Source organism: Falco peregrinus, chromosome 6, assembly GCF_023634155.1.
Source record: "Falco peregrinus isolate bFalPer1 chromosome 6, bFalPer1.pri, whole genome shotgun sequence".
Lineage (NCBI taxonomy): Eukaryota > Metazoa > Chordata > Aves > Falconiformes > Falconidae > Falco > Falco peregrinus.
Genome location: NC_073726.1, coordinates 8,795,813 through 8,819,170, shown reverse-complemented (window position 1 = coordinate 8,819,170; position 23,358 = coordinate 8,795,813). Strand labels below are relative to the sequence as shown.

At 44.1% G+C, this 23,358-nt stretch overlaps 1 protein-coding gene across 2 annotated transcripts in view; it reads right to left on the bottom strand.

The window, feature by feature from the left end:
• GRM8 (glutamate metabotropic receptor 8) overlaps nucleotides 1-22,361 on the bottom strand; it is a 359,089-nt gene extending 336,728 nt beyond the window's left edge. Inside the window, exons 1-4 of one of the 2 annotated variants that reach the window (XM_055809165.1) lie at nucleotides 22,221-22,361; nucleotides 21,652-21,911; nucleotides 16,074-16,151; nucleotides 14,054-14,896 (exon numbers count right to left, since the gene is read on the bottom strand). In XM_055809165.1, the coding sequence (XP_055665140.1) occupies nucleotides 14,054-14,563 (510 nt within the window). In that variant the 5' untranslated portion in view covers nucleotides 14,564-14,896; nucleotides 16,074-16,151; nucleotides 21,652-21,911; nucleotides 22,221-22,361. The remainder of the gene's footprint in view (nucleotides 1-14,053; nucleotides 14,897-16,073; nucleotides 16,152-21,651; nucleotides 21,912-22,220) is intronic. The other variant, XM_055809167.1, reaches the window with a different exon arrangement.
• Between the last annotated feature and the right edge of the window lie 997 nt (nucleotides 22,362-23,358).

Sequence of the window (23,358 nt, the reverse complement as noted above, 5' to 3'; positions counted from 1 at the left end):
GGGAAGGAGTTTTCAAAGAAGCAGATGCACAATTACAGGCCTGTTTTGACAAAGAGTTCTGAGATTAGAGCCCTCCAGGGAAATTCCTGCACACAGGAGACTGGTGGGATAAGACCTGTTCTGGCAGAAAGAGAAGTCATGGGGTGGAAGTTCAGGGAAGCTAAATTACACATAGTGGCCCAAGCACCCCCGCTTCTGCAGGGCTCTCACCCTCTGTGACCAGAACTCTTAATTTTACTATCAAGCAGTTTTGTCTGTTGTTGGCGGGGGTTGAGGGGGGCTGCCCCATCTCCTAAACTATATTTGATTCCCTGCTTTGAATCCAAAAGGAAGAATTTGCCCAAGAGCCTCGTGTAAGTTGTGAGTAAAAACGCTGTGATAAGAGGTGCACCGCCACTTGATGAATGGTACCCAAGACTGGCATTTCACACCTACCACTTTTTTTTTTTTTTAATTATAAAATTTCAAAAATAGAAATAAAATATTTTGTTTCACATGGAACAGAAGTTAGCATTTAACACAAAACAAAACATTTTGGAGAGCTTTCCTCAACAAAATAAAATGAAAAAAACCAAGCAAATTAAGAAGCCCCCAAATCCCAATTGAACATGAGCATTTTGGTTCAGATTAAAATGAATGTTTATATTCAGTTCAGCTGTCAAACTGACTAATTATTTGCACAGCCTTGCTCACAATATTGCATTCATGCTTTGGTTAAATTAAAAACAACTGAAAAGGAGAAAATTTAAAAATAGGAATCTCCTTTTCTAAAAGGTGTGGAAGGCTCTCTTGGCTCCTGATACACTCCTGCTACATAGATGAGGCAGTTGTTTGCCACACAGCTGCCAGAAGTTGCACTATTCATAGGGGTTTTTACTCAAGCTAGAGATAAGCAAACAAGTTTTAATGAAATCAGCATGAAAAATGAAACAAACAAAAAATGGTTCCTTAGACAGTAAGAAATAAAATGGATTAATTGTCAGCTAGCAGGTCTTCTACAAAACTGATTTGGCTGTCACTCTTCTCAAGCATTTAAGAACAAGAGAGATCCACTCAGCTAAGTAGAACATACATTTGCACACACCTGTCTTAATTTTCTTTTCTCCTACACTACTTAATTTCATGCTTTGTCGTAATAATGGCAGGCATTCATTTTTCCCAGTCACTCTAATATAGATGGCAGAGATGAGTTTTAGCAGTTTTAATTTTACTGGGCTATAATCCAAATATTTTTTCCTGACTCTGAGGCTCTCTTTCTTTGAGTGTCATGGTTTCCTATGGGGGATGTACAGCCTCTGAACTGCAGGTCAGGCAGGCTTCACCACTTGCTCCAGAGACTGATGACTTGCATATTTAAATCATACAGTGAGTTGGATAATCCCCTTTCATAGCAAAACCCAGGGGAGGGAACTATGTAAGAGGATACAAGGAATCCCTCGTTAAGAACCAGCTATCTGAGGTACTTATATGCCCCCACCCCTCACTCTTATATCTGATTATCGAGGAGCCTTTATATTCACAAATCCCTTTGGGCACAGAAGTGCTATAAACAGGGAAGCAGGGGTGGGGGACCCTGGACCTGAGTGCTCCAGAGCCACTGGGCAGCCAGCTCCACGGGCATCAGCCATCAGGCTGAGGATTCTCTTCTGCGTGACTTGCCCAAGGTCACCGAGAAAATCTGTGGTGAAGCAAGACAAAGGATGTAAGGCTTCAACGGGCGCTACCACACAGCGAGGGCAGTCTGTCACACTCAGACAAAGCTTTGCAGCTTGCCATTGAGCCAAGTGATTATGTGACCCATCCCAAAAATACCCTGTGTTTTCATCAGCATTTTACATCTTCACTCTCATTCTCTCTTGCACACCAGAATCAAATATTATATTTTATGCATATGCAATGACACAATAAAATAAGTATAACTTGATTGGTGAATCTTCATTTCTGAAGCACAAGTCTTTTGCTATTCGGCCTAAAAATAGAAATAAGGAGAGAAAAAAAAAGAAAAATACAAGCTTTGAATCTTGGCAGGAAGGGCAGGAAATCATACCTTGAGTCACAGGGCACTCTCAGCATCTGTTCCAACTGCAAGCTTTTCACACTCCCGTATACAGCACAGCTACCCTCCCTTTATATTCCGGTCCCCAAGACTAGCCCTAGAGATATTATTCTTTCTCTGCAGTACATCTTGGCTCAAGTATCTTATACATCCAGTTTCCAAAATGCTGTTCAGTTGGTACTGGAGATGTGAAGTAGCTCACAGATGATGAGTTTTTGCTGTTCAGAAGATATTTGGCAAAACAGTCCCCAGTGGGCTGAAACAACAGCTCTGACTGCACTTAGGTTTTGCAAGTGGAATTGTTTGTAACATGCGCAAAAAAAGAAATGTTGGTTAATAAGATAAATGTTTACACTTAAACTTTCAAAGGGCATCATCAAATCCTGCCCAACAAAGAAGACATAAACACATTCTTTTTCTCTCATGTTTCATGCTTACTAATGTCTTTTACTTTCAGTACAAACACTTCAGTTCTGCCTGAACTGAGCACAAAGAGAATCAGCCCTTTAATCCTCAGGACAATACATGTTTTCTTCACACTTTGGAAAGTAAATATAGCAGCTGGTAACTTTTAAATCCTGTGCTTTGTTATGCAAAGGACTGCAAACAGAACTATCAAAGTTAGGAGTGGAAAATGCTGGCTATTTTACCTAGACCATTTTCCGGCAGATACAAAAATATATATTCTTATACTTCTGCCCAATCCAATTTTCATAAAGCTAGGAAGCAGGAAATTTGGCATTTCTCCTGTACAACAGGTACTTCTTGGCAATATATTTTTTCTAATAGTCAACCTATATTTTCCCTCCTGAAACAACAGCCCACCTATATATGTCTGTGTTCTACTCACTCCTCTTTATCAGCAGAATTTGGGGCGTTATGCTTGCAGTTAGTCCATATTAGAAAAACCACCCTGCAGAGGCATGCCTGTGGACATCGGATTGCCAGCTTCCCCCAAGATCAGTACTGTCCTGTAGAAACAAACCATCTCTCTTCCAACTGAACATACCTGTATTTCTTTGCGGACAGAGACCAAAAGAGCATCACCATGTTCATATCTGAAAATGCCATGAAGCAATAACTAAGGACCGAAAACTGCTTTTGTTACGCACCTGTTGAACACCTGTACTGGAATAGAAAGCCTAAGGACAGCAATACCAACAGGATGAAATATTGCATGGATATAGGACATTATTTGCTCCTGGATAAATCCAGTTTTACAGTGGTATTCACTGGCTTCCCTGGAATTCATTGCTGTCCAAGGGATTCTTCCTCATTTAAAGAAAACTAAAAGTGACAAAATATCAGACTTTCTTTCCCTTTTGAGTAAGCAGAATTCAACAGACAGGTCCTATCCAGCTGGCTACAGAAAAATGGAGTCATTTACGTGACTCATCTGCTGCTCCTGAACTTGGCAGAAGCCAGATATCGGAATCCTAAACCAAGTGGTGCCCCTGCAGCAAGCCTTCTGCAGTCCTGGGATTCCCAGGCCTTTGCACTTTCTATTCAGTGCAAGATATCAGCCCTGACAGCCTGTTTGACTCCTTCTGTGGGACATGTTTTTGTTTGGTCCCAGACACAATTGTGACGAGCACAGTCTGAATCTCCAGTGTTTTTTATGCTGCTCCTAATGGTAAATGAGTTCCTTGTCTTGGAATTACCAAGGTACGTTCTTTTCTCCCACAGTGCTGCCTTGAAAGTTTCCTTGGACTGTGTAGTCCAGAGTCCACAATCAGCAATTCATGGTAATATAATAACATAGCGAACACACAGGTACAAAAGCACTCATACATGCATTACGTATTCCCTCCTTTCTATTATTAGCCAGCGTGTATTGTTTTCTATAGCAGTCCATTTCAACATTTCAGCCCATGCTCCACTTCACTTAATAATCCTTTCACGTATCATCTGAATAGGCAAGTCTTGAGACCTCCTGTGACTTCCCCTGCATTCATACGACACACCTGCTAGTCTGGTGAGTCCTTCTCTAGATGGCAGCCCTCAAGGAAATCAGCATTTCTGGAAGGGGACTTTCTGTGTTTCAGCACTATTGATAATAGCAAAGCATACCTATGGCACCAAAAGAAGAAAGAAGAATGGCAAGAAAGCAATCCTTTTCTTCTCTCTTTTTCTTGGGCTTTGTTTTGGAAGTGTCAGGCGGGGAGAACTATTGCAGGATCCATAGCCTCTTCTAAAAGTTTCTCTAATGAACAGCCTAAGTATAACTGTGTTGACAACTTTTCCTTAAGACCTTAATATTTCGAAAGACCTTACAAACAAAAAACAAAGAAGATATATCTGAATAAAAGTAAAAATTACCGTGGGGGATCAGTGCTACCATAATGCAGTGCAGTTGCTTGACAAGATTTTACCCAGCCTGGAAGAAGATTGTAATGGCATTTTAAATGTGACAGAGCCACTATCAAAGTAAAAATCTAATGGAAGTTGTTAGGAGCTTTTTGTAGAATGATACCCAAAATGGGCTATCCCCCTTCTGCTATTTTTAAGTTTATAGAAGAGCCATGTGCATAAATGTACCAGTGAAGAAGGAATAAAGATTCTAATTCTGCCTGTACAAATACTGCTGCTATGCAACTGAATGCTGGAGGCATCTTCTATGAAAGAACATAAGCCAAAACTCGAAATATGTATTATTCCAGCTCAGAGAAATCACTTTTGCTCCTATTCCACAGTCTCAAGCTATGAAAAAAAATACAGTAGGAAGAGAAATCTTGCAATATAATGGCATATCTCAGCACTGTTATCAGAAATAATTTATTTCAGAGAAGAATTAGAGCCAAGTATCTATCTAAAGTGCCAGACAAGAAGTCCTACAATGAGGTAAAAAGGAGAGACCCTTGTCCCTTTAGGGCTCAATCTCTCAACAAGCATTTCCCTTATTTTCTGTTATCCCCATAGCTAGGTCCCACTCATAAGCTGCCCAGACTCCAGCTCTTCCTCCTGCTGACCCACTCATCCTCACTACCTATGGAAACTGAGATCCAGTCAGAGCCTTGCTTATTCAGCATGTCTGAAAAAAAATTTTGTTTGGAGACTATGGAATGAAATACTCACTAGAAAAATACTAGGAACAGTGGTCAAAAGTAGCTTTTCTTAAGACAACAAGAGAGAAAAAACAGAGCAGGTAGGAAATGGAAGAGAAAAGGAGATTAAGAAGATTCCTCCTACAGGAAGGTGAGAAAAGAATTAAAAAAACTGGCACCGCCCTTATTGGTCTTATAAATGTGTACAGAACCACTTATCTCCTCCATGCAAGGCTTCCAAAGCCTTCCAGTAAGAGGTTCTGTCTAGTGAAAGCACAAGCACGCATCAACCCATCATCTTTCTGTAAACATGAAAGATGCATCCACACTCATCAACCTGATCCAGTCCCCCTCTGAAAGCATTCTACTCTCTCTATTGAGGACACAGACAGCCAAGGGCAAACAGCCTCTTAATTTAAGGTCTCACTTAAATGCTTAATTGTCCTGTCAGAAGGATAGGGGACATAATATCTTGCTGGGAGCATATGTAGATCCCAGCCCAGAGGAGCATTTTGCTCTTGGCTATTGAATTCATTGATGTGGAATTAGAGTCCTTCAGGAAGACTTTTGTTTGGATGACTATTTCTCTCTGACAAATGCTAGGGGACACAAGGATATACACTTAAGCACTCTAAACCAGTTTAATCCTAAAAACACAAAGTGCTTTAGGGAAAATAACGATGGAAATACACAAACCCACAAAGTCTACCAGTTGGATGTAACACACAATAGTGCCTGGTTTCTGATGACAGTCAGAATACAGGACCATTCATATTGCACAGCTGTCACCATACTGAAACACTTATCCACAAGGGAAAAAAGTGCCTTAATGTAGTTCTCATCATGGCTAATAAAACTAACATCGCTGTACTAAAACACTGAAACAGCACCAACGATCCTTGCAGTGCATTGGCTTTGCTTCAGCATGACATAGAAGCAGAGGAGCTCTGTCCTGAGAAAGCAGCAGCGATGTCTACACTGGTAAATCACATCATTTCAGAGCACATCCCTCAGCAACAGCTCAGCTGCCTCCACTGCTAGACTGTCAGGCTGGTCCATAACTCAGCCGCGACCTGTGCCAGCCAAGCCTCCCGGTTTCCAGACAGCCTTCAGAAGTCAGCATGGGTCAGGAATCATTCCCTCCCAGCAATGTGCATGCAGCCTCATGTTTTGGGGGAATAAAGGAGTTTATGATAATGATATGGAGAAATAATGTGAAATGGGGATAATGGACATGGATTGTGATTGTATGTGTCTGCTTAAGGAATGTGGGTATGGTGACTAGTGATGGGTGCGGTGACAACTACAGTTTTGAGGAGACGCCTGCCCCTCTTCCTCTAACAAAGGGGAGACGGGGAGACGCCTGCCCCTCTTCCTCTAACAAAGGGGAGACGCCTGCCCTTCTTCTTCTAACAAAGGGGCTATTTAAAAGAGAATAAGAAAAGATGAGAGACATTCAAATGCTATCTAGAGGGAGGGAGTGCTAAGTCTCCTTGCTGGAAAAGATTGGGTGGTCACAATCACCTGAAGAAGATCGGGTGGTCACAAGGACATGAATCACCTGAAGAAGATCGGATGGTCACAAGAACATGAATCACCTACAAACCTGCAAGACCACCACATTCCAGGAAACGGACTGATAAGCTAATTAACATACGAAGCGGGGTTTAGGTAACAAATATGTATAGGCGTTAATTGAATATTCATTTGTTCATTGTATAAATGTGAGATGGTTCGTCACTTCGGGTATGCACGCTTGTGGAGGAGCGATCCCCCGTGCATCTGCGCGCAATAAACATACCTACTTTATAACTTTCGAGTTATAGAGTCTAATTCCGCACGTCAATAAGGGTGTGGATTGTCTGTGTCAGCTGGCCTCAGTGCCAGAGAATTATGCCAGGTATGTATTGTTTACTAGCAGAGACATAAAACATGCCTCTATTAACAAGATCTTTAAAAAAGCCTGTAGCATTTGTGGCTTTGTGCTTAAGTAAATTCTTGTTACTGCTAGACTCCTCTCAGCCTTTTATTTTTTTTTTTTCATTTGCTAAATGATGACTGATATCTATATTAATATAGGTACTATTTAACAAATAATTCAGGGGCTTCTGTCACATACCAACAACCCTAATACAGTGGTAGGAACTCAGCAAAACCATGAAAAGGTGAAATAATTCTCACTGCATATTCCCTTCATGTGAGGGAAAGTTTTGTACGTGTGTGTGTACATATATAGTGCATATATATACGCACACACACACGTATATATATATAGCACCAACGCCCACTGGGAAAGTAGAAAGAAAATCAGACTGTTGGTCTTTAATAGCTGCAGTCTCTTTGTAGGGTGCTCACATACTGTGATTATGGAATGACATAAAAACCTCAACATTGTAGACAGCTTCATCTTGCCTACAAAAACAGGAGAGACGTCTTAAAACACTTAATAGATGTTAATCAAGCCTCCAATTGTTCCTGTGAAATGGTTAAATACAAACAAATCAAAATGACAAAAGAGAAGCACAAAAAGGTCAAGAGATGCTTCTCAAAGCCTTGTAGCAAACCAATGACAAACATGGAAAATAATACAGAAAACCAGATTGCCCCTTTGCTCTAACCCCTACCTAGAACTCCATCCAGGAATAGGAGAAGACTGAAAATATAAAACCTTTAAAGGAATATTTAAGGAACTAACATACTGTAAAATACTAAATGAATGCATCAAGTTGCTTTTGTACTCCCTTGCCTCAAGCAGTTTAGCACAAATAAAATTTGATGTTAATCAGTCCTAGCAGTTTTCACAGAATCTGAAAACCTATTATTTCCTCTGGCTGCAACTAAAAAATTTCCCAACAGTTTCATTATTGATGCTTGCAAAATATCTGTAGTACCTATAATTTTATCTTGGTATTGACATGGTGTTTGCTTTTCTTGACCATAACACATTTAACTTGGTACTGACATAAGAATCATGGTTGAATTAAAGTTTTTTTGGATAATCAAGTATCTACTACTATGGAAATATAGATATGAATGTTGTTTCTCTGTAAAAGAAGCCGAATTGGGGGGGCGGGGGGGGGAAGAAAAATTTGAATTATTATAATGGTATTTTCCAGCAATAACATGACAAGATGCTTAGGCACTAAACAGATATACGCTTGTCATAAGCTACAAATAACACTGCAAAATTAAACAGGATGCATTGGCAATGGGTTCCTTTGATAATTAAAAATGATTCAGAAAGTGCAAATATTATCTAGAACAAAAGTAAAACAAATCTGTTCATCTCAAGAGCTGACTTCAAAATGTTTCAGTTATCTTCTCCCTACTAACAACAATTTTTCTTCACACTTCACACATGACTTTCCACATATGCTTTAACCAACAAAAAAAAATATCCTATTCCAAATTTCAAATGCTATGCAGAAGAAAATGTTATTGACAAACATAGTGTAACAGTGAACAGAAAAATGATATATTTTAATCAGTGCAGAACATTTTTTATTAATGAAAGTGAATATGTTAAGTAAAATTCCTGAGTCTGTTCTTCTCTTCTTGTGAAGTATATGGTAAAGCTCTTCCACTATGGAAAGGCTCACATGGAACACACACACTCCTGCATCCCCCTAGAGCCTCTGAAGCCAGCAATGCTCATGAGGTGCAAAAATCTCCATAGATACAGAGTCAGGACCAGGATCTGTGTATGGCTCAGGTTGCCTCACAAAGTATCTCTGAGATTGTTTGGGAAAACGTTATTATTTTTTGTTTACATCATATTCCCTTCAATCATGAGAAGCACTCTATTACCACAAATAAATACATAGCCCTGTATTTCTGAAGTTCAGTGAGGTTAGCCTCTGCACAGCGGTAATCCCCCCATTTCTGGGAGGCCTGTCTGCTGTTTTGTGCAGGTCTGGAACACAAGGCAGCAAAAGTGCCAAATGGCAGCCAAATGTAAAAAGACCTGCAACCAAGCCTTAAAAAAGCATCATCCAGGTACAGCTCTGGTAGCTGCACAAGGCTACCAGCCAAAGATACACACTAAAACCCAAAATAAGGCAAGGAAACATTCAAAGCAAATAAACAAAATGCTGAGGGAAATAATATATTCACATCTAGATTTACAAAGAAACTACCCCTTGCATTATGGATAACTGCACGTGAAGTTGAAAGAGTAACTCCATAATGCCATTTGTACTTGTGCTTCTGAAGAGGTAAATGATTATGAAATGTATAAGGCAAATGTGCGTGAAGTGAGTATTCGTCCCTCCAGACAGCAGCTATTAAAGTGGATTACAGTGATGCAGCAAGAAAGGAATTTGACCAAAAAGAGAAAATAAGTAATTTGGTCTTGAGAAAAGAGAAAACAGAAGGCAAGGCAAAGCAAGGCAAAAAGCCAGGCAAAGCAAGGCAAGGAAAGTAATAAAACTGTTGATGAATATTTTGGCTCTATATGCCTGTACATAAATACATACAGAAGAGCTTAAGATCAAAATTCACCAAGCATGCTGTCCACCCATCCCAATTCACATGCAAACCGTCATCCCTAGGCTGCACCTAGTGTGACATTGGCTAGAAGATGTGTGAAGGTGACAGATGGAGTGTACCAAGGAGTTCAGAAATAGTGTGAGGTTTTTGGATGGGAGGACACTAGCGAAAACAAATGTGTCTCTTTTTTGCAGCAGACTTTAACCATTGACATGAGTTATTCAGTTATTAAACTAGTAGAAACTTTGAATACAGGGAAATAAAACATGAAGTGAGTTAAGTTACAGAGTCTCTTGTTTCCTCCAGGCCAGGTTTTGAGGGGCTGGGAACAACCCAGATGCTTAGGAGCATCACACAAACCAGCTAAAGGATACCACCTGGATGCGCCTGAGCACCCTACAGGAAGCCAAAATTTCAGTGAAAGAAAGCCAAGGAGTGGTCTAAGAGTAAGATTTTGACTGATCAAGCTCACAGAAAGGTTGCCTTTGTGCTAGTGAGAGCTGGCCATCTGAGATAGCCAGCCCCTCCATAGATCCAACTAGTTAAACAGAAACCCAGCAGGATTTCTAGACTGAAAAAAAACACACACCAACATCACTTTCTGTTACCCAGAGGAAAAAGCAGCTCCTGGTGCACCAGAAGAAAGGAAAGAGGCTGGCCCATGCCTGTCCATCCTTTTTCTACAATCACTGCCATGGGAAATTCTAAAAAACTGCCAAGGCCCTGAATGCACCAACTGGCTCTGCAGCACCCTCCCTTCCCTAGCCCTGGATTTGGCTCCATGTGTTCAAGGTCACCTCCACTATGGTGCAGACTCGTGACCCTGGATCAGCCCAGGAAAAGAGCTAAGTTGTGAGGAAGAGCAGTGAGAAGCCTCATCAGGACCTCTGTCTACCTTCTTTGCTTGGCAGCTGCGTCTCAGCTCTGGCCCTTGCCCTTAGCTCCTGCTTGAAGACATGCTGCTGGCCTCCCACCTTGCTGATCATGACCTCACCTTCCCGACCTGACTTCTTGGCTGGCCTTGGTCCTGCCCCACTGCTATGGACTTGTCTGGCAATCACTGGACTGTTGGCTGAACCTGGTTACGTGGACAGACCTGTTTTGTTCTTCTCATTCAGGCCTTTCTTGCCTTGCTGTTCCCCTGGTTCCTGTCTCAATTTCCCTTGTGAAGCAACCCACTCCTATCATTCTCTGATAAAAAACACTTCAAAAGCCTGCAACTTCAAGTGGGGGCAATGTGTCCTGAGATCCATAAAGAACTGTTTAAGTGGGCAGCGACCTAGCACAGTCCTGTGCTCGCCTCTGAAGGTCCCTTCCTTTTCCACTACATTTGTAGCAAGACCATCTCCAAATTCTGAAAGCTTTTGTACAATCTTTTTGCATCAAGCACCAGAGTAGTATAAGGCAAAGAGCAGCCTCCTTACAATAATCAAGGAATAACAGGTCTACTTTCAAACAGTTAATTCCTTGAACAAGTGTTTCCTGTATGTAAAGTGCCTCTGAAAGGTATAAAAACATCAACATGTGAAATTGAAGGCTGTCCAAATTTGAACCTTAATGTTTCGGACCTACTGTAGGGTAAGACCTACAGAAAATCACCTGCTAAGCAGTGGTGTGCCTGGAAATTCACAAAAGGAGAGAGGACAGAGAAGAAATCAACGTGAGCCTTTTGACCAGGAGACTCTATAGATCAAGGTCATTTTCTGTGATGCCCTCCTCTCCCCTCTTCTCATGAAAACACTTAGATAAAAGGATGCCGTGACTATCAATCAGTTTATGTTATTCACCAGATCATCAGCTAGGACTATTGCTCTGTGTGTTTTATGTTGTAAAAATAAATAAAAGAAAGGGGGGAAATGGCAATAAAAAGAAAAATAGCAGCTTGAAAATATGAGCTGCTCAGCATAACATTTCTCAGGCTATCTTTGTGTATTCACGCTGAGTGATATACTTCTCACAATTTCATCACAGATTAAAATTTTACTGGATAACCATGTTCTCAAGAAGTATGTAGGTCTGACATTTAGGAACTTCAAAGCAGATATTAAAGCAATACTGAACGTAAAATTACAGGTTCAACTTGCTAAATAGAACTGTTAAGACAGAAATATGGATAAATCGCACTCGTCCTGAATATAATGGAAAAAGGCATTTCCATGATGGTCATCACTGACCTTACAAAGCATTTACACCAGCCGAGTGCCCCACCTGGGCATATATCAAGATACAGTAAACACAATTTCATACCTGGAGCCTTTGTGAGTATGGACCTGCGTCCTGGTCCTTAGCTGCAGAGCTGTGGGGATCCAGCAGCTGAGAATTTCAGCACACGTCTTTGGTCTCAGTACAATCCCAGACTGGGTTATACTTCTATATTTCTGGCAAATGGCCCTTAATTTATTAATCCTCTTGACTACAACCACTGTGAATGGTTTCTACAGTGCTGCTAACTGAGGGCCTTACCCAGAAGCCTTTACTCATGCAGAGATACAGATCTATTCCTAAGATGAAGGTATAAAAAAAGACTTCAGATGCAGGTCCAACATCAGATGTTAAAGGGTATAATTTGTCATTTTTTATGTTATTAAGAATATTTGTGCAGGATCTATAATTAAAACTAAAAGAGATGTCTCCTCCTTTTGCCAGCAGCTGTGTTACATCAATTAAATGGGTAAATAAGATCTTTCCCCAGAGGGATATCACATGACCCTGTATTGATTAAGACTGCAGTAGAACGTTATTTGCAATCTTATTGCATAATGGAAATCAGGAGGTAGCTGTCATGGTTTCAGAAGACAAATTGCTGCTATCTTAGACAATTCATAGGCATCTCTCCTTCTTACTGCTCTTAATTCACAGTTAATTCATGTCTTACAAGGCTTAGTTTCTTAAATCAGTCTACAGCCCTGCATTCAACTCAAAACTGGGTATAAGTCAGCGTCTATGAGGCCTTGCATTATGATAAGTATTAAAGTGTCTTTTCCATCTATCATTACTTCAGATCTATGCGTTATTTAATAGGGTAACACAACTTCAAGAAAGGATGTGAAATTACAAATAGACACTTCCCACAATATGCATGATTGTTCCCAGGAACGACAGGTCTCCACCACTGGGCATGGCTCCAGAGGTGTTCTCCATATAGAACACTTTTAAGTCTTAGCTTAGTTTTGTGTATTTGATTTTGACAAGAAAATGAATGGCTGGAACACGTCCACTACTATCAAACCTGTGCAGTAACTGCAGCTAGGAACAGTTCTGAGATTCTGATGAACACCTAACCACAAACCAGCAGGCACTTTGTTCCTCCGCTGAACTGTAAATCCACCATTATCCCCTTTATGGGAGAACCAAAAGGAAGGACAAAAATCCCCATTTAAAGAGAATTTCATGACTGAAACAGTCTTTGCCAATTTAGGAAACCTTAAAAAAAAAAATCCAATATTTCCTTACTTCTAATTCATCTCTCAGTTACAACAATTAGAAAAAAAGTGCAACACTCTTCAAAATACATAACAGTAATATATAACATTACCAGAAGCTTCTCCACCAAAGTCAAAGAAACAGTCTTCAGTGGTTGTGAAGCTATAGAACATAAGGCAAGATTTCTGAACAGAAGGAACAAGTCTGAACAACAGTAGGACAGTAATACATTCAGACAAAAGTTAGTTGTTCTGTGTGTAGAAACAAGTGCTCAACCCACCATCATCTGTTTGCCATTGCACAGGATTAAAAATTAAATATCTGCTGCCTGATCTGTTCCAGCCAAGTTGATTGATTAGAATGTGTTCATCTTCCCATCTAACTTAGCAAGTTTGAAAGTGGCAGGTTTACTTTTCCATTATTTATGTCAGAGCTTAATAAAGTACATGGAAGGAAATGCCAGTACAACTGTTGTTCAAAAGTAATCTCTCACAAAGTGATAGCAAAGTCTGGAAAAAAAAAAAAATCACCTTGTAAAAAAACAGGGGAAGTTAAGATTTCAAGGAAATCAAAGATATTTCAGTACATTGTATTTGGCTAGACATGCCCATCAATAGGACTAGACTATCACTGGCACATCTTCCTATGTAGGGAAATTATCTGGCCCTCCTACAAATGTATTTGTGTTTAAACGTTATATTTCATTCTCCTGGAAACTTGGAAAATCAATCTCAGCCTAGTTTTGATGAGCATAAATGCTCAATATGGAGTAAATGTGAGTAACAAAAAAATAAGAATGCAAATCCTTCAAGAGTTAAAATGTGCTTCAAAATTGGCATTTGGCACCTTAAATTAGCGTCTAAAATCACTCCTTTTTTTGTTTGGGGCGGGGGGGTCCCCCTTTGCTTTGAAAGGGCAAACAAACCATTTCGGATTTCTGAATCTGGAAAAGCCTTTTCTTTTTTGAAGGTAACACAACACAATCACCACATTTATTTCATTGTGCTTGAAATTTAAAAGAACGATAGAAAATGTTCCTTACCTTAAAAAGTCTTAAAATATTTGCGACCATAATGGACACAGAACTTGCTGCAGCACCTATCACACCTGATATCTTGTCTGGCTTAGTGAAAATAGGTGGGTCACCATTAGCACACTTCACATCTGAACCATCTTTTTCTATCAATGCTTGCACAAATGTTAAGGACTGCTCCAACGCATAAGTGTCCCTGGAACACGTGTCAAGGATCCGGACACCTAAGGTGATATTGGCAAGAAGATCAGGGTCTTTATTAATCTGATCAATTGCATACAGCATTGCCTCTAGTCTGTGGATCCCTTTCTCCTTCTTGAGCTCACCACAAGGCACCCCTCTATCCCCTTTTGCATGAACAGGGAACAGTCCTCCCAAGATGATGTCCCCATCCAGTCGGATGGAGTGAGCATATTCCTGGCCATGAGTTTTTTGCATCAGGGTGAGTATCCAGTAGAATTTGGCTGCTAACAGGAAGAAACAATGGCAGGAAACTAATCGTTTTCCTTCGTATACCATTTTCTCTGAAGACGTTGTTGCTATCCAGTATCCAGATTTTCTTCTTGCTAAAGGATGAGGGTGACCATTTGAAGCTGCACTTTCTGGAGGCTACCATCAGTGCCCAGTAAGTAATATAGAACCATGTGGTAGGTAGAAAAAGGATCTCAGCAGAAGTACATAAAACGTGTTTTACAAAAGATGTCCGCTGATGTTATTAGTTGATCAGGTTTTCTGAGAGGTTTTCAATTGCTCTTAATTGATGGTGAAGTGTAGGGTAGTATGTCTGGTCCTGCTGTTAAGAGGAGGTCAGTAGCTTGTGTCCTTGTATTTTGCCCTACAGCTGAGGTACTTCTGGGAAAAAAAGAAAAAAGAAAGAAAAAAAAAAAAAAACACAACAACAAAAGAAACAGTGAGAAATACCATTTCGTTCAGCAGTTTTATACCTGTCATACAGTTTATTTACTTTTGAATACGAGTTACATCACCTACATTTTATTTTTCATATTCTTTAAGGGAGTAATTCCTGGCCTTCTGTGAATTTGAACACCTGGCTGTGCTGTACTACAAGCCAGGAAATTGATGATACCAGCAGAGCAAAAGCCAAATCAGGGGAACTAAACTTAGCTTGGTGTTCAAATTCCAACCAGTAATTTGTATTTACCTTCACATTGCATGACATCCAGAAACAGATTTGATCTGCAACACATTGTATTTTCTGTTTTGCTGTATCATTCTGTTCCAGCCTATAGAAGTGGATTAACTACTAACACTCTCACTCACGGAGAGGTTCCATTTCTGACAATTGAGTAATCAAGGCTCCTGAATTTAAGTACGCTCTTCAGCTGCTGCAATAGAAGCGCATTCAATTCATTTGGATATTAAACTGATTATTTCTCCAGTGGAATTCACTTTTTTTCTGGGCTTACCATATATCTAAAATGCCTTTCAGATCATTTCTAACACTAAATTACTTTCGTGAAAAGGTAGCTGATTTCTTAATCAAAAAGAGGAGAATGTATTCTGTTAGGAAACCAGCTGAACATCCAGTATGCTCTTTCCGACATTTCACTTGAGCTGAGGTCCAGCGTTAACAAGGTCTCTATTCTCTGCTTGCATTTGGACCACATTAAGTAGGAACAAAGTTGCGCCCCTGCTGACATCTGGAGAAGTCCCACTGATTTTAACAAGATCAGGATTTCAGCTTACATATCTAAACACCTGCCTGACTGTTATAAATATGTCTAAATTGACCCCACTTTAATTCTCAAGTGACATTTATTTATTTCAGTGTTTAACAGAATTACACGTCTGAATAAATTTTTAGACCTCTGAGAAGAAGAGAGGGAGAACTAATTTTACCTGATAACTAGATGGGCACACTGTGGGCTACTGCATCTAAGCCAGTCTCTCAAAGCATCTGTGATAGGCTATGGAAAGCAGTGGATGTCTTAGGGTGCAATTTATCCAGTTCTTTTCTTTAAAAAAGTTTTGTTTATTATGAAATTGATCACATTGAACAAGTGCCTACCTCATTGCCTATACAGAAAATCCAGGCAACAGGCTCATCTGTAGATATGTACTTTGTCTCTAGTGATCTGACTGGTTCCTACCAAAAATAGGATCAAATTAGAAGACAATTATAAACAAAATTAGAAGACAGTTGCAGACAACTATACTGTTTTTCAAAGACATTTTGAATTATTTTCCACAAGATTTTTATACATTATGTGATAACAAAGCTCAAAACGTGGTTTAATGATGCTTTAAACTGATCATCCCCTTCTTACATTTATTTTGTTACATTTTTCCCCAAATGATAATACTAAGTTCACAAGAGCTGAAGAAGAGATTTTAAATATTGGCTATTCAAAGACCTAAGAAAAAGATGTACAATGGAAAGTCTTCCATTGAATGTAAAGGTATCTCACTGTGATTTGGTAACAGAGCAACGACTTGAAAATGAAACGTGAAATGGAAGCGAGTAAAATCACTGCAGTTGGGAACAGCAGCACACAGGACTTTTGGTGCCTCTTAACATTTAGTTTTGCTTGAATTTGGCTCAGGGTTGAACCTAAATCAAACAGTCTGTGCTGTTTGATGCAATAATCCCATCGTTCTCCTTTGGCTTCTTTTGGGCACATAGTTTACAAAACTGCTGTAGCTTCAGCCCCACGAGCCAAACTCAGACTCAGTCGCAAATGGAGAAACTTGAGTAACATCACTGTGAGAGTTGATCCAGCCCCATGGGGTGCTTCTTATATGGCCCACACTATAGAGAAAAGATTGTATGAACTACTAACTAGCCTCAACCATCTGTTGTCTTGATTGCCTCAGTACAAAAACAAGGGGTTCAAAATAGTAAATAGTAAAAGTTGTAGCTACCCCTAAAATAGACATGGAGACAATTTCCTTTCTGGTTCCACAATGAACAACCAAATCATTAGTCTATGCATGTATGTACCACCCATACAGGGAGCAATTCTCCAAGGGAATAAAAGATAAGACTATTCTTACTTAACAGTCTACAGAGAACAAGAAAGCACCACTGAAAAAATGAAAATATTCATGAAGGAAAGAAATGCTGCTTTTTCTCTTTCCCAGCCTCAGGTCAATTCCTTACAGCCAAAGAACTCCCACAAAGTAAAACAACTGTCAGTCTTTCTACAAACAAACAGTGATGCATTCATCTATTGCAACCCAAATTCCAACAACAACGGAGAAACTACAGTGAGCCCAGTATCCTCAGTCCAGTACCTTATCTGGAACTGAATGAAAGTTAAAGGAATTGATAATAAGCATTTTTCAACATTATAGTCTATATAAGCACTAATTGCTCTGCCTCAGCTTGCATGTTTTCATGAGAAGGTATGTTTCTTTGCTGCAAGTGTCCACAGCTTGTCTATAAAAGAGAAATAAAATTTTAAAATGTTCTTTTTAAAAATTTAAGACCTTTTAGTCTTTTTTTATGTTACCTAAGAAATAAAAGCTTCTATTACACTGCCTAATTTATTCATGCCACACTGCTTTTCATATATTGATTGATACTAACTTTTACAGAATGTTGTAAGCTTGTGTAGCTAAGCAGAAAGCATCTGATCTAAATGAACTCCATTTTTATCAATGAATTTTATTGAAAAAGCATGGGCCTCTGGGCTATAAAGCCTGAATGAACTTTCCTCATGAGCAGAGACTTCATTCAAAGTCCATCGTCCTTTTCCAATTGACCATAAAAGTTTGAATTAATGCAGATATATTCTCAATTTACCAGGTTCCCCACTGTAGTAGTTGGTGCTCACTGGAAACATGACTTCAGAGAAGAAATTCGCACATTTCCCCAGCACAGTCCAACAGTAAGTACACCACAAAGCCTCTCTTCCAGTCACCTTGGAATACATGCTTCTCTTGGGTTTAATTCATTAAAAATATCTGGCATTATCAGAACATATTTCTATTTTTAAAGTCAGTATTTCAGCACAAACCTCCACTTGTTCTGCTAGAATATATATTTATTTTTAAACCTAAGGAGGCGGGGTACTGCAAGACAGGGGACATGGAAACTTCTGCATGTAGTGTCTGGTTCTGAAATTGCTTCCTTTATAAAATCATTCAGCTTTATCAGATATTTGGTACTGAAGGTTGGGTGTTTTGATACCATGTTGCCAGAGTCAGTGCATCAGCATGTGCCTGGACCAATCGCTTACTCCAACCACAGACTCACTGCACCGAGAGATAGGCTTATTATGGGAGTTATGATGAAAAGGTCTAAAGAATAAAAAATACTTAAATAAATACAGGCAATGTCTCTATTTTGGTAACAAAGCTCCTGAAAGAGCCATCTTCTGCAGGCACTGAAGTCGTGGCTGAAATCATATAGAAATATTCAATACAATCACCTGGAAACATTGTTTTTAAAAAAATCTCACAGTTAAGACAGCCACAAGAGCAAGCAGGACTCTCCGCAGCATAAGGAGGAAAACACATTCACTGAACTTCACAGAACATTTTCAAATTGACATTGCCAACCAGACAGACATGAACCCTTTACTGAGGGACAAAAAAAGCTGCTTAGTGGGGGGAAAAAAACATCTGAGGAGAAGTATTTAAGAATTTCTTTGAGGCCAAAAAATTCATTTGTCATTGCATTTGAAGCACAGTTGGAATTGCACTAAAATAAAATAAAAACAATATTCTGTGAACTAGAAAAGGAGGAAGTTTAGGGTAAAAACCCATTTCTACTTTCACAAAATGTCAGGTTGTCCAGTCAATGCAAAACTGATCTGGTTTTACTGAATGAAAACAAAATAACAGCATCTTCCATTGTGAAGCTCCGAGGAGAAAAAATAAATCACAAAAATGTGATTACTTTGACTTTTTACTACTGATACATTACTTCTGAACTATCAAATAAGAATTATCTTGCTAATGTTCATTTTAGTGTTCATAAAAGTTGCCTCTTTCTCCTGCACAGCATCCAGTGATGAACCAATAGCTGAATTTCCACACAGAGCAAGTAAAGAGTTGCCACCTGCATACAGTAGCCTGACACATACAGAAGATTAATGGGTTCTGCTGACAAGAGAAGGGAATTTGGAAAACCTTTGGCCTTGACATGGCAACTCCTAACTTGCAGGAGAATTCTTCACTGATGTAAGTAGTCTTATCTACCTCAGCTCTTCCGTAATGATTTGCTGCGCCTCTGCCAGAGAGGTAACCTTTACACAATAACCACGACTTCAAGGCAAATCACCCTCAGCATCTCGTTTACAGGAACTATTTCTTCCTAGTGCACCATGAGAGGAAGGTCTCCACTCAGCCTGATCAGCCCCTTTTCAAATACCCCAGAGCACCTGCCTTCACTTTCTACCCTGCAAATATCCATTTTCCAAACGAGCTGCCCTGCTAAAAACCAGCACAGGCCCTTCTGCCCAGGTGAGACTAACAGAAGCTTACAATATTTAAAAAGGAACCAGCATCCGATACTTCCCTCTGCCCTTGTCTGCTCTCACAGCTGAATAAACCCCATCAATATTAACACCTTTAAGAGTTGGTTTCACCTCTGGTCTGGCAAATGATGACCAAGGAGATTTTCCCTGGCAGCCCAGGAGAGCTTCCTCGGTTGTTATTGTTTTCATTTCACCCTCTTCCCACAGACTCCTGCTCCCCAGCCGGCACAGCTGGGTTCAGAGCAGGCGCTGATAGCGCTGCCCAGCCTGCCCCGCCAAAGGCAGCCGCCTCCCGGTGTCACCCCGGGGCGTGCAGTGGGAAAGCCCCCCGTGTCCGCGCCCGACCCCGCCGGCGGCCCCGGCCAGCGGCCGCGTCCCCCGGGGCCGCAGGTGACGGCGAGCCCCGCACCGCAGCCCGCGCCCCGCACATTGCATGCCGCTGCATCCCGCCCGCCACTCCGCACCGCACCCGCGCATCCCACCCGCCACTCCGCACCGCACCCTGCGCGTTCCACCCAGCGTCGCGCACCGCACCCGCGCGCCCCGCACCGCGCTCCGCACCGCCGGGAGCGAACAGCCGGGAGCGAACAGCCGGCCACGCACCGGCTCTCCGCGCGGCTCCGCCGTGCTTCCCCAGCTGCCTTTCGGCTCCTAACGCATCCCGGCACCTTGCTCGGCCCCGGGAAGGGCTAGTGCAGCCCGCCCGGCCCCGGCCGGCACCGCCCGGCGGAGGGGCCCGGGGAGCGCCCCCCGGGCTGGGCGAGCCGCCGCTCCTCGCGCAACTCCCCGACCATCGCCCATCACCGTGGTGTCTCTCCCTTGAAGGGAGCCCCCTATTGTTCTCCACTTTACTTAGCCGAGCTATTTTTTATTATTATTATTTCTCTTCCCAGGCTCACCCGTACCCCAGCTGGCGCCCGTTGTTGAGGGATTCCTGCACAGCCCTGGCGCGGCTCTCACCGGGGCCTCGCTCCTCTCGTTCAGCGGCCGCAGGACGGCTTCGAGCTGCCTCGCCCCACGGCCTTGCCCCCGAGGCGGGCCGTGCGCGGCGGGCGGCGGGCACATGCGGGGCTCCCGCCTGCAGCCCAGGCTCCGGCGGTCCCTCTAGCCCCGAGCCCCGGCCGGGAGCATCGCACCTCCGCCAGCGGCGGTGCAAAAACAAGCGTTGCTTTTTATTTGCAGCCGCCGGTGCTTCCCTCCTCTCCTTGCATCAACTGGTCAGCTTTAATGCGCTCCTGCTCCCCCTCAATGAAAACCTAAGTCTCTTTTAATGAATCCCAGGTCCCAGCGGTCAGAAGCTTGCAAACTCCAAAACACCAACGCCGGATTTGCATGCACTTTGGGTCATTGATCGATTTTTATTACTTGAGTTTGTGGTGTTTGTTTTTTGGGGTTGGGTTTTTTAAACGTGTCATATACATCCACCTGCCACCACTTCGGGTTCTCGCAACAAACGCATGCCAGCGCTGGGGGATGCCGCTCTACGCCGGGGACAGCTAACCCCTCGCCGCAAGCCGGCGCAGCCTCTCGCCCTCCTCCTGGGGGAAGGAAGCCCCCGGAGCCCGGCGGGATCCCCCTTCCCCTTCCCATCCCAGGGACACGGGGGTCCCCCCGCGGAGCCGAGGGAGCGAAGCCCGCAAGGCAGGCGGTTCGGTGCGGTACGGGCGGGCGGGCGGCGGCTCGCCCGGACCCGGAGCCGAAAGGGAAGTTAGGGCGGCGGGCAGGGCTGGCCCCGTCCCACCGGGGCGGCGGCGGGAGCCCCCTCTCCCCTCCCAGTCAGCGAAACGTGAGCAGGACGGCGGCGAGCGCGGGGGAACCCCTGTGCCCCCTCCCTTCGGGGCTGGGAGAGCCCCCAGTTAAGGAGGCGAGAGGGAGATCTCAGTGCTCGTAAGCACCGACATTCTCCCTTTTTGCTCCCTGCTGTGACGGCACCGTGCCCGAGACCTCTTTCGTTAGAGCTGGTTGGGGGAGGATATCGACAATAAAAATGATAAATAATTAAAGAAGGGAAAAAAAAAAAAAAAAGAAGCCCCCGGCGCCACGAAGCAGACGGAGAGGATTGCCCAGCCCAAAAACGTTAGCTGAGGCAAAACTTGCATTATTGCTGGATTCCTCTCTCCTTAAAATAAGAACTAAAGGCGACACACACACATGCACAGATACCTTGATCGAAAAGAGTTGCATATCCATATTACTGTAGAGGTCACTGGAATTAATACTCGGCGCCGATCGGGAATAGCATGAGGTAATTTCTGCACAAGCCTCGTCTCAAATCGCTTCCCCCAGTAGCGTCAGCTTCGCATGCCGGAGCTCAGCCTGGGACAGGTATCCGGGAGAGCGGCTTCCGTAGTGCTGCATAACACTCGCGGCTAGCCAAGCCGAACCTGCTCCGCTGTCTCCTTCTTTATTCCTCCTCCCCTCGCCTAAAAAAAAAAAAAAAAAAAAAAAAAAAAAAAAAAAAAAAAGCCACACACAAAAAAAAAAAACCAACTTTTTGGGACCGGTGGCTCAGCCCCCGTGACGATATCCACCCCCTGCCGCCTCGCCGCTCAATGGCAGCGGCGGACCCACGCACCGGCCCGGCCGTGCCGTTCACAGCCAAGAGAGAAAACACCTCCCAGCCCCCGCCCCCCGGGCCGGCCCCCTCCCCGGCGGAGCTGTCCCCGCCAGGCGCCCCGCGGCGCGGTGACCCCGGGCGCCGGCGGGAGCGGGACGGCGCGGCCCGCGCTTACCGCGGCTCCGGCGGGGCGGGCAGGGCGCGGCGGGGGCGCGGCGCCGCACTTGTAGCTGTTCTTGGTGCTGAAGACGGCGGCGCTCCGCGGCGCGGCTCCATGTGAATCCCCAACCGCCGCGGGCTGCGGCCCCGGGCCCGCCCGCCCCGCCCCGCCCCGCCCCGCCCCGCCGGGCGCCGGATCCGCCCGTGGGGCAGCCCGGGGCCGGACCGCCCTCCCCCGGCCCCCCCCGCTCCGCCGGGGCGCCGTCCCGGACAAGTGTTTGCCGCGGGATGGCCGAGCAGAGGAAGCCAGTACGGGCTGAGGCGGTGGCGGTGGGGCAGCGGGAGCAGGCAGGGGGGGCACCGGGAGGGTCCGGCGCTGTCTGACGCGGCTTCCACCGGGGTGCGGACCCTCCGTCCCCATCCCACCTTCCGCGGGCAGCGGAGTTGTCTCCTCCCTCATCGGATCGATGCCATAAGGGAGGCTTCCCGGCGCTTTTCGCCCCATCCCCGGCTGGCAGCTCGGATGCCGGGTGGCCAGAGTTCCCGCGTTTCCCCAGGCTGCCGGGGGGGGGGGGGGGGTCGGCAGCGCGGAGCCAGCGCCGCCCCGGCGGGTAAGGGTCACGGTCGGGAGTACTTTGCTGGAACAGTCTGGAAGTTTACCGCTCTCCTCAGAGGCGCTCCCCAGCTCAGCGGCATCCCCCGCTCGCACAGGACGCTGCGGAGCGCTCCGCTCCGGGCCCCGCGCCGCCGGCTGGGAGCGCCCGGGCCGGCCCGCAGCGCCGGGGTCGCGCAGCGCCGGGGGCCGCGCCCGTCCGCCCAGCAGCGCCGCCGCAGCCTCGGTGAGAAGGTTCCACCTCGAGGGCGCTGCCCGCAACTGCAGCCGCGGCGCCGGGCGCCGCCGGGCCCCGCAAGGCTCGGCACGGCTCAGCCCCAGGCCCCTGGTACGGGAAGGGCTCCAGACTCCACGGGCTGAGCGGGATGGCCGCTTCGCCAGCCTCCTGACATCAGCCAGACCTTTTCCCTCTTCCCATCTCAGGCTGCTCTGAGCTGTTCTCCTTAATGACAAATAATGTTTTCTTTGCTCTGCCCAGAGTTTGCCTTGCTTATGCAGAACATCATTGCTGGAAGGAGGAAAAATTCCAGGTGTGCTCTAG